The sequence below is a fragment of the Syngnathoides biaculeatus genome, chromosome 16 (assembly GCF_019802595.1).
Source record: "Syngnathoides biaculeatus isolate LvHL_M chromosome 16, ASM1980259v1, whole genome shotgun sequence".
Taxonomy (NCBI): domain Eukaryota; kingdom Metazoa; phylum Chordata; class Actinopteri; order Syngnathiformes; family Syngnathidae; genus Syngnathoides; species Syngnathoides biaculeatus.
Genome location: NC_084655.1, coordinates 23,795,605 through 23,809,782, shown reverse-complemented (window position 1 = coordinate 23,809,782; position 14,178 = coordinate 23,795,605). Strand labels below are relative to the sequence as shown.

General features: G+C 48.4%; 1 protein-coding gene across 5 annotated transcripts in view; it reads right to left on the bottom strand.

Annotated features, from left to right (window-relative positions):
• The window catches only part of LOC133514256 (mitochondrial import inner membrane translocase subunit TIM16-like), a 92,270-nt gene that overhangs the window by 76,749 nt on the left and 1,343 nt on the right, over positions 1-14,178 (bottom strand). For all 5 annotated transcript variants that reach the window (XM_061845791.1, XM_061845790.1, XM_061845788.1 and 2 more), the window contains exons 2-7: positions 13,920-14,016; positions 13,430-13,510; positions 13,044-13,114; positions 12,485-12,674; positions 10,164-10,240; positions 4,798-4,848 (exon numbers count right to left, since the gene is read on the bottom strand). In XM_061845791.1, the coding sequence (XP_061701775.1) occupies positions 4,798-4,848; positions 10,164-10,240; positions 12,485-12,674; positions 13,044-13,114; positions 13,430-13,510; positions 13,920-14,016 (567 nt within the window). The remainder of the gene's footprint in view (positions 1-4,797; positions 4,849-10,163; positions 10,241-12,484; positions 12,675-13,043; positions 13,115-13,429; positions 13,511-13,919; positions 14,017-14,178) is intronic.

The window sequence follows — 14,178 nt, the reverse complement described above, 5'->3', positions numbered from 1 at the left end:
ACGTGTCAAAATCATCTCAGCGTCAGGATTAATTGATCTCCCCTTCCTAAAGGTTAGTCGGATTAGTAAGTAAACCGTGTCAATTGGGTCGTTACCCTGTGGGATGAGCTCACGCGACAAGCATATGGCGCGTACTTATTCCATGCCAGCAAATGACATATACAATTTGCAAACTGCGATTATTTGTTGACGTCGACCCCATCGCTCAAGCGTGCGGCTGACAGCTGACAGACAAATTCACACGTCGGTGAGTCCTGATTGCAGCTGGAGGAAAGAGCAAATTGTCAACCATTCCCGTAACAGCCGTCACTCACGTGTGAGGCGGAGTCGGGGGGGGGGGGGGGGGGTTTATCTGCCGGCGAGCATGTAGCCACAGGATCCAAAGCAAAACAAAAGCTTTCCAACATCTTCATCACTTTGGAGTCACCGGCAATTCCGCAAGGCGGCGTGATGAACGAGGCCCGGTTTGTCGGTGAAGTGACCGCTCCAGATCGCGATTCGCCGAGTCCCGCGGGTCCCGTTCCCGCTTTTGTGTCACCGCGTTTGACACGGCCTCGTCAAAACCGGACCAATTTTCAAGAAAATATTTGGAACTCGCTCAAGATGTGGCGGATGGACTCCAAACCGGGGATGAAATCAACACCGCGAAGACTTCTGTTGACAGCACTTTTGACTCAGTCCCAACTTGTTTTCTCTCTGAAGATGGAACGACGTGAAATCAGCAGTCGGGCGCCTGCGCAACAACCACGCAAGACCGCATTCCGAATCCTCAAAAGATTGCCCCGGCACATAAAAAAAAAACCACATTTGAAAAATAACCGTTAATTGATTGTCAATTGTCCCGATGAGATTCGAGAACATTGAATCAAGTGAAAATGCGTGGCAGCTACGCCACGGACACTTTGATGAACAATCTGGAATGAAGTCGCCTGTGATTCTCGGAATGGGCTCCGCTTCATTGCCATAAAAGTTCACATTTTCACAGTGTTGATTCAAAATCCCCCGCACTGTTAGCATTACGCCTTACAAACTGTAAACACGCGCATTTCCGAGGGAGCTAAAATGCTCACTGCTCTTGGGACGGCAACATGTTTCTACGACAGGGGAAGGTATTTTTAAAAGCTCGGACCGACGGAGACCCTTCCTTGTGTTTGCTGGTGAAATACGCCAAGTTGATGTAGTTCACAAGAAAACAGCCGAAGTCAACGTGAGGATATCCGACAAGCGCGCACGAGTGCTGAAACGCTCGAGGCAGGCGAGCGTGCTGCTGTCGCCGCCGTTAAACAAACATCGACTTGAGGGGACAGATTAGGGAAAAAGGACTTTTTAATGGCTTGGATACAAATACCGTCGGGTCCCCGGAGAGTCAACAGCGTTAGCGCCTGATAACGACACGTGGCTGATTGTGATTCCCCAACGAAGCCACATACACGCAGTATAGTGCATGAAGTGCTGCCTCTGAATGTTTTCATTGACTATTTGACACCTGACGTGATGCGTTTTTTTGAGATACGAGCTGTCGTTTGTATGCGCAGACTTGAGATATGAGGTGACGGCAAACTTCACCTCAAAAGGAGCAACACAATCCTTCAACAAAAAGGCCTCAAGACTTTTCTCCCCTCATCCTCCATAAATCTAACGTTCAAAAAGCACAATTACACCTGGTGCATTTGAAACAACAGCACATTCGGTGATTAGCGGCAGCATAACACTAAGCAACAGAGTGAACACAAACGATGCGGCAACAAACGTAGAATGACGACATAACTGTCCTCGCAGTCACATAATTCTGCGATTTTTATTCCATTTTATTGCACCTTGTCGAGAAGCACTCATCGTTTCGTTGTATGCACAGCACAGCATATAAGGACATTAAAGGCTTTTGATTAGATTTTTTTTTTAGCCTCTGCAAAGAACAACTCATACTAGTGCCGTAGTGACGAGCTGTGAGGAGTTGAGACGTCTCAATATTCATGTCTCTCTCATACTGCCTCCAGTTGGCCAGAAAGAGCAGCACAACGACCAACAAAAACTGTATCCAATAATGTCATGACTGTAATTTTCGATAAAGTCCCCACCACACTTTTGGGGACAAGGCTGGCACTTGTGGGACCTGGCCGAGCACGGACCCGGACGGATTTGCTCCTCTGGTTCCAAACACCCACTCTGGTAAGACCCAATTTAAGACGCATTTAATCTGAGGACGTCATTGTAGACATTTTTCATTTTGCCACCTTCCGGACAGCTAACGCAGAATTATGAGGAAGCTACAAGAGGCACCGTGAGTAACGTTTCTTTTTCTTGGCCGACGTATCCGAGTCAAACCGCTACGCTTTTCCTCGGCCCTGCCCCGTTCGCGTAGTCCAAACCCATTCCAGCCTGCGGTCCGCTCAAATTTCGCCCGAAGCGCCAGAAGCCTGTGCCGGATGGAAGGAACCGAGGACCCCGAAAGTCCGGCAAACTCCCCCCCCCCCAACACCCCCGTCTTCCGTTCCTCCCGGCGACCGCAGATTGACGGCTGCGCGGCCGGCGCCGGATCAAAACTACGAGGGTTATTTTTGGGACTGTAATTTTCGGAACACGATCCATACGCGCGAGCTCACACTTGCGTAAACAACTGAACAGTCAGCAAATGCAAAATTAAAGACAAAAAAAAAAAAAAAAACTACAGTGGGACGACATAGAAGTCGACCAAATAAGGCGCATATCCTAAAAACATAATAAAGGGAAAAAAATTGACATACGAGTGAGTCAAAAGTCGTTTCTAACGGAGGAGAAAGAAAATATACATTTTTGATTTTGTCTGTCTATGTTGGGATTAAGACAGGAGTGCAAAGTTTCTGCTTGTTTTAAATACACGACGTGAAATTCTGTGAGAAAAAGTACACGAATAAATCAAAAGCTAGAAAAATAAACGTTCCTGTGTTTTGCTACTACCGCATTTTGTGACTAAGATTGTCGCAAAAATCGGCCTTGTCCCGGTCCACGAGGCCAGTCCCGGACCCAGACCCAGACCGGCGCCATCGAGGCATTTCATCAGATCGGCATCTTTAACATTTAAGTTTCCCCGAAACCGGCGGAACTTGGCGGTCCGCGTGGTGGACGCGAGCTACGATCAGTCCATCTTCGCGTCTTAACCCCTTTGGAATATTTGATTTATTGCCGCCGATAATATCTGTGTTGCAAATTCGAGGTATTCCAAACGTTGCCCGGAATTCTCATCATGACCGTGACGGGCTGGCGACCCGGTCAGGACCAGAAATTCGCACAAAGCCGTCGAACCGTCCGTCTCTAAGACCGGACCGGACCGGACCGGACTCTTCCACACTGGACTGATTACAGATGGCGGCGGACACCGAGACCCCAAATCATTTCCCGTACATACAGCACGAGCGGGGCCATAATTACGATCTATATTTACCCCACCTGGCCGCGGACCTGAAAGGAACCGTCGGGAGTTTCGTGACGTTTCCATCCGGTGGGGGGGGGGGGTCACCAGTCGCCCCAAATGAAGTGTGAGGGACTCGGATGCCCGAAAGGCGCCCAATCGAATTTTCCCGGGCCGGCAGCGGCGAATGCGATTAATAATCCACGAAAGCCGAGACGCTTTTGGCCCGTGCGCTCGTCAGCCCGTTGAGGCGTCTCCAGATGTCTCCGTTTCAACCGAGCGGAAAAGTTAGCGGCTGCAGCTGCGAATATGCCAAATGATTTTACAATTTTGGGGGGGGGACCCTCCGTTTACAACGCAACTATCACACGGTGGCTATAACAAGTCTACACACCCTTGTCCAAATGACACTTTGTTTCTGTAACCCAAAAAAATGAGGCAAAGATAAATCATTTTCAAACTTATTCCAACATCCATCTGGCCGATAACTGAAATTGTATTATTTTGAACTTTTGCACGCACCTCCCACCGTTTTAAAAAAAAAAAAAAAAAAAAAGTCAGCTGTCCCATGAGGCTCTTCTTAAAATTTGTTTCACTTTCTATCGCTAGATTGAAGGTTTCGCGGCTGACACGGACTACTGTTTGGTCCATCCATCCATCAATTTTCTGAGCCGCTTATCCTCACAAGGGTCGCGGGGAGTGCCGGAGCCGATCCCAGCTGCCAACGGCCAGCAGGCAGGGGTAGACCCTTGAATGATCGTGTTTGGTATTGTTCGTAATTCCTTCCGCCTCGAGTGAGGCCCTACTAAAAGCTTTAGAAAAAGAGCCGCCTCCTAAATTCTTCAGCGTCGGGACAAAGTTTTCTTTGGAGATGAGAACGAAAGGTGAGCTTTGACTGGGTTATTTTTATTCAACTAAAATGTCATTTGAGCACAAAAAGGCCCAAATGCACAATGCTCCTTCCATCCGCCAATGAAATCATACTTCATACTTGAAAGGACGTGACCAATCACCTTTTTTTTTTCCATCCCACCTGAGCAAACATTAATAGGAAGCGACTCAAAACTGAAGCCGCCACCTGACTAAGCAGAGGCGGCGGACCGGAGCCTCGGATCAATTTGATTTGGGCCGAGGCCACGTGTGGCGAGAACACAGGCGGTCGGACTCGGCCGGTTTGCTGACTCAGCGAGCTACGCCGAGCTCCCTATTTGGCCGTCCAAAGCTCACAAGTGAGTGGGAGGACCTTGTTTTTTGAAAGTTTACACTTTCGCCGCCGAAGAATCAGAAGCCACAATTCTACCGAGCGAAGTTGAGCTCGCCGCGGGACGGTGCGGAATCGTAACCCTCAACCGACGACGTGAGGTGCGAGGGTGACGACCTCCACCCAAAGTCGAAGAACTGACACTGACCTGAACCGGTTTCAGCTGGGCTCTCGGGTCGAACACTCGTAGCATCTTGTCCTGCGGGGACAACCGTAATATTATCAGTCATTTCTGTTCAATACAAAAAAAAAAAAAAAACTTTCACCAGTCAGGGTTTAGGCTCAAACTTGTCGTTCCCCCTGAATTAAAATTCTGGAGACATTTTTGGAGGGTAAAAAAAAACACTTTGGGGAAAGCCCCTAATTCTGCTCTAGCATGCACAAAACCAGATCTGGAAATGGAAGAACTTGAGAGCCTATTGAGCTTTAGCCTCACAGAAATCCTCCTTTTTTTTTTTGCGGTTCACTATGTACAATTTTTTTTTCTTTTCATGGAAAAAAAAAACAAAAAACAATTTGCCAATTTTAAGTTCTTTCCCATATTGCCTAAGATGCTCCAAAAGCTTTGAATCGGTGTCTAGAAAACATTTAAGTGGAAAATCGCTAGCGAGCTACATTGGGGAGGAGCTAAGTTTAGCCTGGATTGTTAGGGGAAGTTACATATTCATGTAATTTTAAAAGTCATGCTTAAATATGAGTTTGGAATGATGGTAAACTGTTTTGGGACTGTGGTTGTTGCTATATTTACAGTTTTCTCTATTAGCATTAGCGGGTGTAAGCATTTTTCGGATACTCCATTTTCACTACCTCCCCACAGACAACAGAAAGTTTCATCTATCGGCGCGGTCGTACGCGGACTCGTGATTAGCGACGGCGCGAACTCTGGGCGAACCGGCATCAATCGGAGCGGCCAATCAGAAAGCAGGAACCCTTTCCGACTGGGAGGAAACGGAGGCTAACGAGATCAGGCTGTGGGCGTGCCACGCGCCGCTCGGCATCCTGACCGCGAGTACGCGAGACGTGCGCGCGGTACGTTTGCGACGCCGTCGGGCAAAGAAAAACTTCACTTTTGACAACCGATGGACTGATGTGCAAATGCGGGAGAATTGATTTATCTTCAATTTTACCTTCTTTGATGAACGTTATTCTTTGAGAGGATCAGCACACTAATAAACTGGAAAGAGAATCTCAACTGTGTGCGTATCAGGACCACCCACTGATATGACGCCCCTCAGCTCTGACCTAATCCCCAACAACATACATATTTAAGTAGTACCGTATTTCCTCAACAGTGTTTATTTACTCGACTTTTCTATCAGAAATAGAAAAAAGGTAATTGCGCCCCCCCCCCCACGGGAATATATTCAAGCGACGCGCCTGGAGATGAATTGGGGCCCGGCGCGTATTAAAACGGAGGCCAGAATGGTGGAGACGAGTTGCCAAAAGTCGCTTTTCCCGAGAAGGGGAAAAAAGGACGTGTAGTATTTAAGCACGCAAGGGGACGACGGAATACCCGGACGTGAGTGAGTTGGGGGACCAAGTGGACAACGCAGCCGGTGATCAATTGAAAGGGAGGAGGAAAAAAAAAAAAAAGACTTTTTTTGTCTTGAAGTTCAAATAAAAAATTGTATTTCTTGGCTTGCGAAATATAAGAAACAAATGAACAAAGATCACTTTTTCTGGGAAGAAAACGGATGCCTCCATTTAGTACGCAATTCATCAAGTGGGGGGCGTTGTCTTTAAGGAGCAGAAGCGTTTATTTGAATTAAATGCGTAAACAACTCGGCAAAAGTCCTTTTTCTTCCGAGGATAAGGGGAGGCCTCCATTTGCAATTATGCAATGTTTATTTTAGAAAATAGAAAGTGAACCAGGAGAATAATTGGGGCCCGACGTCCATTGGAGTTGAGGCCACAATTTTAGAAAATATAGTTGCAAAAAAGCTACCGTCATTTCCGGCCTAGAAGCCGCGACTTTTTTCCACACGCTTTCAACCCTGCGGCTTATGCAGCGATGCGGCTAATTTGTGCATTATTTCTGACGGCCGCAAGGGGGCACTCGAGCAGAAAGGGTAAGAGTGAGACTGTGCCGAGGAAGTGACTTTTACTGATATATATTTTTTAAACCGACCCTATTAGCGCTCCAGTAGCGTTAGCGCTGTACTAGCGTGTTGCAGTTCTGTTACTACCGTGTCTCAGTGACTTTTACTGGTTTGGTCCTGTTAGCGCCGCGCTAGCATGTAGTTGCCGTGTTACTGCGTCTCAGTTATTTAGGCACGTTTTTTTTTAACCGGCCCTGTCAGTGCTGTGCTAACGTGTTGCTACCGTGTACCTGCCGGTATGTGGTTTTTTTTTTTTTCTTTTTTACCAGCCCAGTTCGTGCTACCGTGTTGTTGCTACGTTAAGCTAAGCTAAGATATTAAAACTTTGAAAACTCTTTCTGTGTACCATTTTTTTTTTTCTTTGTAAATATCTCGTGTTTCAATGTGGACACTTGCGGCTTTTACACGGGTGCGCCTTATGCATGTACCAAATGGTATTTCCTTTACAAATGTACTGGGTGAGGCTTATAACCAGGTGCGATCTGTAGGCCGGAAAATACGGTACTTTTGCGTTAGCCCAAAAAAGTAGACATCCGTGTTATGTGTATTTTATGTGTTCGTGTGACCAAAGGTGCGGGCAATTAATTGGGGTACGGCGTCCATGAATCCAAAGGCCACCATTTGTACAAAATACGCTAAGCAAGTTGCCAAAAATCTTTTTGAAAATCGGGGGCCTCCGTTTGATTTGTGCCGCCGCCGTCTGTTTTTCTGCGACCACTCCGCCAACACCGGATGACAAGCAAGTGTCGGCTTGCGCAAACACTCCGATGGGGGTCGGCTCGCTTGCAGATGTGTCCGCTGAGCAAAACGCGCCCTCCGAAGTGCGACGACGACACACAACACGCGTGAGTGCGGGTGCAGCAGCTGTTTAACCAAAGCGTCACGGACTTTTTCTTCATGGCTTTTCCGCGCTCTCTGCCGTACACAACTTGCGCTTGCGTGCAAAAACAAACACACCCACGGAGGATGAGGAGTCTTCAATCATGCGGCGCCAAACGCACTCCAGTCTCCCACGGCGACACCTCCGGGGATCGGGAGGATCAGGGATCCCTCTCGGGCCACGTTGCGGCTTTTTACCGTGGCGTGGGGGGGGGGGGGGTTGCAAGGGGCCGCCGACGCCTATAGTGACACCTCGCAGGAACGCTGCAGCGACCCGCCCGCTCCGTTTCCTTCTTTCGGATAAATCGTGAATGGGCTCATTCTGGAAAACATCTGGAGAGCTAAACAAGGGCAGTTGTGATCCCATCACGACTCTGGGGTGGTAGCCTTGCCTTCATAGCCCCCCCCCCCCCCCGCCCAGCATAACAGGCCTGCCCCCCAAATGTTTACCCGACGCACATGTGTGTGGACCATATTTGCTTTAATAAGCCGGATTGGAGAGATCGAAAGGGGGCGGTCGGGTTGAATGACAACAGAGAATCTCGGTGGTCCACAAGACACTTGCGACCCCCCCCCCCTTCGCCCCCCCCCCCACCCTTCCAATTTTGGCTCAACGTGTTCAAGGCGGCACCTCCTCCATCGAGGCAGCAGGTCAACGCCGTGATCAGGATGTGACCCGAGACGTTGACGGCCTCATTTGTTACCCGTCACCGCAAAGACAAACAAATCAGAATCGGGCTGACAATCAGAACCCGCTAAACGGACGCACGTGGGGCATTTCGGACGGACGTCTTTTTGGACTTAAGGGCAATTAAGACCGTCACGCGTCACTCGGTACACGTCGGGGCTCATTTTCACGTCAATCAACTTCTGTTGGAGTTTGCGTCGAGTTCCACAGTTGACGTAATCTTGGTTAGGAAACCAGCATTGGTATTAGCATGCAGTGTTGACCCAGATATGAATCAGGTATGAATGAAAGTGGACGTCGCTACGTGAGAGAGTACGGTAAACAAGTTGCCCAAAGTCGCCACTGGCATGCAAAGTGGACGATGCAGGCAGCCGGGAGTTGGGCCACCTGGCACCACCCATGTTTGCCTTTGCAATAAATTGACATGTTAATGCCGTAATTCCCGGCCTACAGAGCGCGCCTGCTTATAAGCCTCACCCGAGTACATTTGTAAAGGAAATACCATTTGGTACACACATACGCCGCAGCTGTGCAAAAGCCGCAAGTGCCCACGCTGAAACCCACATTTAAATACGAGATATTTATAAAGATGGTACACAGAAAGAGTTTAACGCTAATGTTAGCGCCGCACTAACACAGCGATAATGCTAACGCTGCGCTAATAGGGCTGGTAAAAAAAAAAAAAATGTAAATAAATAAAACAAACCGGTAAAAATCACTGAGACACGGCAGTAACATGCTAGCGCAGCGCTAACAGGGCCGGACCGCTAAAAGTCACTTCCTCGGCACATATATTCCATCAGTCTACCAAGTTCTCTGCTCGCCCCCTTTTGGCCGCGAGGAAAAAAAATGCACAAATGAGCCACATTACCGCATAAACCGCAGGGCTGAAAGCGTGTGAAAAGGATTGCGGCTTATAGTCCAGAAATGACAATAATGTTCCTATGTGACAAGTTTCGCATCAATCGAGCGGAAATCCCTGCGAGCTACGTGATGAACGCTTGACGACGCCGGCGAGGCTTTCACTTTTGCCACTTTTTCCCGCTCCTAATGTGTTCACCTCAAGTGAGGTCAAAGCAAATCTTCCTCAACCGACCGCAAGTTTATGCTTTTGAAAAGGTTCCTCCAATAAACGCTCCCGGATTGCTAATCGGTGCCCATTTTACAAGAAAGTCATCACTCTTGGCGTTTTCATGGCCTTCCCTAACATTTTGACCGTCAGTCGTCTAATTTTGTGTGGCGAAACAGCGCCATCTAGTGTCCAATTACTATGATGGCAAATCAAGTTTAACCAAGGCAATCCTAGTTTGCAGGATTGGACGTCATCTCTTATTCTACTTCTTTTTTGGGGGGCATGTTTATTACTATTCACACATAAATGATATTGGAAGCACAAAATTAGACCAGAACCAACATTGGAGTCAAAATAATGCAATAAAATCACCTCGGAAACTTTTATTAACCCCGCAAGAAGTGAATGGAGCGGAAATGCAACTCTCCCACAAAATTGTGGGTCAAATTGACTCGTTTCAAAAGGTTCGTTTTTAAATGAAAAAAAACGCAATTAACTATTGATAGAAATGGTTAGCGACGGCATTAATAGTGCGATTTTTTTTTTTAATGAATACTTTTGTATGTTTGTTCGTTGCGATTTTGGATGACGAAAAGTAACAAGTAACACTTGAAAAGCGTCATCAACTTTAAATATAGATTAAAATGATGGGCAAATGGCTGAAAAAATGTATTGGAATTTCATATACTTTTGGATGATTATATCACTATTTTGTCAATCGCCCCGCCCTTGGGCCAGCGACCTCGAAATGTCCGTTTTTGTCGGCTGGCGCTCACCTTGCAGGTCGAAGCCAGCAGGGAACCGTCCCGTTTCCAGCTCAGACTCTGCAGCTCCTCGCCGTGCTCCTCCAGAACTGAACACACCACACGGCAGCGACGTCATCGTCACCCGCAACCACAAAGATGTTTGCAAAACGCAACAAGTGTTAGCGTGTGGACAAAAAAGACAAAATAAGCAAAAGACGAAACACGTCAGGAATGAATGAAGGAAAGAAAGAAAGAAAAAGAAAAAGAAAGCACACGTCCTTCTGGGTCGGGCAAGACCGCATTCACAGGTGAGCACAGCAGGAAGTGGCTTGCGTGGCTTTTGGGATGCTTCGCCGAAGAAGCCTTCAAACTTAAAGGGGGATGTGGAAAAACATGACTTTATTTAATGCAAATATTTGCGTTCTAAAGCCTCAACTTTAACAAGCAAGTCAATTTTTCGTTGTGTCCGTGAATGAGACGCTCTCAATTTGTTGGTTGGTTGCCACGTTCCGATTCAGCTCGTCGTGTTCATAGAAACCTTCTCTGTTTTTTTCCACACTCCGGGCCGCACTTCCGCAAATTGAAGCCGCTCGCCTCGTCGCAACGCCCTAGCTCGAGAGCCGTGCTGGCCTCAGGCCCAGCAGTGCTCGTCATCAACGTGAGAAGCGTCTCCTTTAAGGCAGAAAAGTTGCACGTTTGCAGGAAAACTTGCATTATTCCACAATGCAAAGAGAAAAATCGGCCGTCACGGGGGTGAGGGAGCCCCTTTTACACACTCGCCAACTTTTTTTTTTAATCCCGCGTTGTGTGTTGACTAAAGCGCGTCGGTTCAAGTGTCAGACGTGTACGGCAAAGCATTTCAGCTAAAACGCGAGAGAGGCCATCCGGTACGACGCCCGAACGGCGCCTCTCGTGTCATCATTCGCTGCGGCCATTTTGCAAACGTCTGCGTGTAAGAGAGGCTCAACGAGTGTAACTGCAGCGAACGCATCCTGAGGCCAGCTTTGAATATTTGGAGGTGGGGGCAGGGGGGGACGGTTTCATAACCAGACGTTTACCTCTGCTGCTCCCAAACCCGAAGCCACGGGACGGCAAAACGTAGGCGGCGTCAGTCCAAACGAGACCCCACAAACAACAAACGAAAAAAAACAACAACAACAACCAAACCGGGACGACGACTCGCGTTCTGTTGTCGTATCCGAACAAAGCGACACAACGAGAATGCGAGACGAACCGCCCGCATGCCACGGAGAAAAGCATTAGGACGCCCCAGGAAGTTCTGTCGTCAAGACAACCAATCGCAGCTCGGAGAACGCCGGCAAATGTCAAAGGCGGCGGCGGCGGCCAAACCGGCGCTATCATCAAATATGAGCGTTTACGAGAAATGACGCATCTTCGGCCATCTTTCGATGCCAACGCCATACAGTGACGACGGGCACAACACGTGAATGCTATTTGACTAATTGGCACAAGGCCCCATTATATATTCATATAAATATTATAAAGCCACATGTTAGCGATTGAAGGAAACAGAATAACAGCTTTGCGTTCAACCAAACGGCACCGCATTTCCCAATGTTATTTTCTGATTAAACAGACAATATCACCACCATTTTGGTGTAGATACATTTTTCAAGCATTTTTATTTGGTGGTGTGTCAACAAATTTGATACTGAAAACTTAAATACAGCTGAACTGTGCAGTAGGCTAACGGTTCAAGCGAAGTCGCTAAAATATTATGCTCAGTTTGAACATTTAACGGTGATTCTTTACAAACCACGAGAGGGCGCCACACCGTTCGAGAACCATTCAAATCCATTGTATTTTACAAGCAGCACGGTGGAGCCACTGGTTATAGAGTGTTGGTCACACAGTTCTGAGGACCGGGGTTCAAATCCTGGCCCCGCCTGTGCGGAGTTTGCACGTTCTCCCCGTGCCTGCGTGGCTTTTCTCCGGGTGGGCGCTCCGGTTTCCTCCCACATCCCTAAAAACGAGCATTCATTGGAGACTCGAAATTGCCTCTAAGTGCGATTGTGAGTACGACCGTTGTCTACGTGCCCTGCGATTGGTTGGCAACCAGTTCAGGGCGGGCGCCGCTTCCTGCCCAGAGTTAGCTGGGATAGGCTCCAGCACTCCTGAGACCATTGTGAGGATAAGCGGCTCAGAAAATGGATGGATGGTGGCTTCTTCCGCCCACATTTTAGATTTAATAAAGACTACACTGGACGAGTATGAATGGTTTTTTTTGTTTTCCCCCCCAAAAGAAGTGTATTTTTCTCAGCCCCTTTACGTGTCAATAGTTTTGTCTCAATCGTCAACCTTCCGGAAGGTTCTGGTTCTGTCGCGTCTACCTGCGAGCGGCGCATCCCGGCGGTCCGTGTCCCAAACGAGCGGACTTTTGGCGGCGCCGACGGCCAGCAGCCCCGAAGAGGTCGGGTGGAAGAGGACGAGTTCCGGCCGTCCCCGGCCGGGCGTGAGGGTGAGCTCCGGCGCCAGGGGTGGTTGCGCCGACTCGGGTTGGCACAAACGCCACAGCTTCACCTGCACGCAGAAAGCGCCACCGGGTCACATGACACAAATACGTACAGGAGTCCAGTTTACAAGTTTGGACAGATGTTGCTTGGGCAATTGATTTGGTTTTTGTGTTCCGAGCTCAAATTCGACAGCGGAGGTTGTGGAAAAACGAGGAGAGCAACATCCCGGAAGTGATGCACTTCCAGACGTTTGCTGAGCGGCGGGACAAGCAGACAAAGACTAAATGAAAACACCAGCGAGGACCACGAAGCGCACGCATGAAGGTATTACGTTATTATGCTTATGTCATTTCACATCAGAAATATTATTATAAGACATACACAATAACCAGACAAGTACCATAAAATAGCGTACGGGGAGAAAAGTCGAGCTCACCGTTTCATCTGCAGAGCACGTTGCCAGAAGATTCTCCTCAAACGGAGAAAAGTCCAAGTCGGTCACCAGATCTGACAGAGAAAGGAGGCCGCACCACGGAAAACGTTATTATTCATGTCTTTGACGTCTTAATTAAACGAGCACGTCAATCTTTTGTCTTTACGAGCACTCTGAATTTCACTTCGACGCGTAGAAGCTGCGCACGCCTAGCGGCAACGCCCTGGCCCCGCCCTCACTCGGCATCGGTCCCCAAATCTGCGGCCGGCCGCCATTGGACCAGCAGTCCAGTGTTTTAAATAGAAGCCTTTTGGAATTGTTAAGGCCTCTTTGACATTGTGCTATTTCACATTTACAAAAATATTACAAGATGGATGAAGAAAAAGTACCAGAATGACAGGCGACGTGGCTGAGACGCCACCGTCCGTCCGCAGCGGGTTTCACGGTGGTCACGCCCAGCATGCCGCCACCTGTAAACACGTGACGAGCTTGAAACATGTCCGCCGACCCTTCATTGTGCACGGCCACCGTCGTCCACCTTCTCGTCCATAAACATGGCGACGTCTTAGTTTTACTGAGAAAAATCTGATTTTTTTTTTTTCCTCCCCTTCTGGTCACATGATTGGTGGTTTGTTGCTAGGCAGAATTCAACCAGCACACACTCCCAATTTAAAGTTGAAACATTCACTAAGAAACTCCCCAAAAAAAGACCCCAATGGCTTAAGCAAGATTCTATTCATCTCTTTTTCATTTCAGAAGTGAACCTGCGCTCCGTTTTCAATACTATACAGTGAAGCTCGGTGCCGAGGAGCTACGTTGAAGTGAGCTGAGGCGCTTCGGCTAGACAAAGTAGCGAGCGCACCCCGTAGGACTTCTTACCAGCCTGCTCCGTGTTGAAGGCCACCAGCTCGGCGCTCGCCTTGATGTGGTTCCCCTGGCCGGCGAAGGAGCCGCCGCGGACGTCGTTGATCCATCCCTGAGAACGCAAAAGGACGCGCCGATGACATCAAACGGGACGGAGCCAACGTCGACAGCACGAGAACTCGCCATTCTTGCCTCGTCTTGTCTGCTTTCCCACCAACATTCTACATGTATAATGTGTGCTTTGCTTTGTTCGGGTTATGAAATATCGATCCCG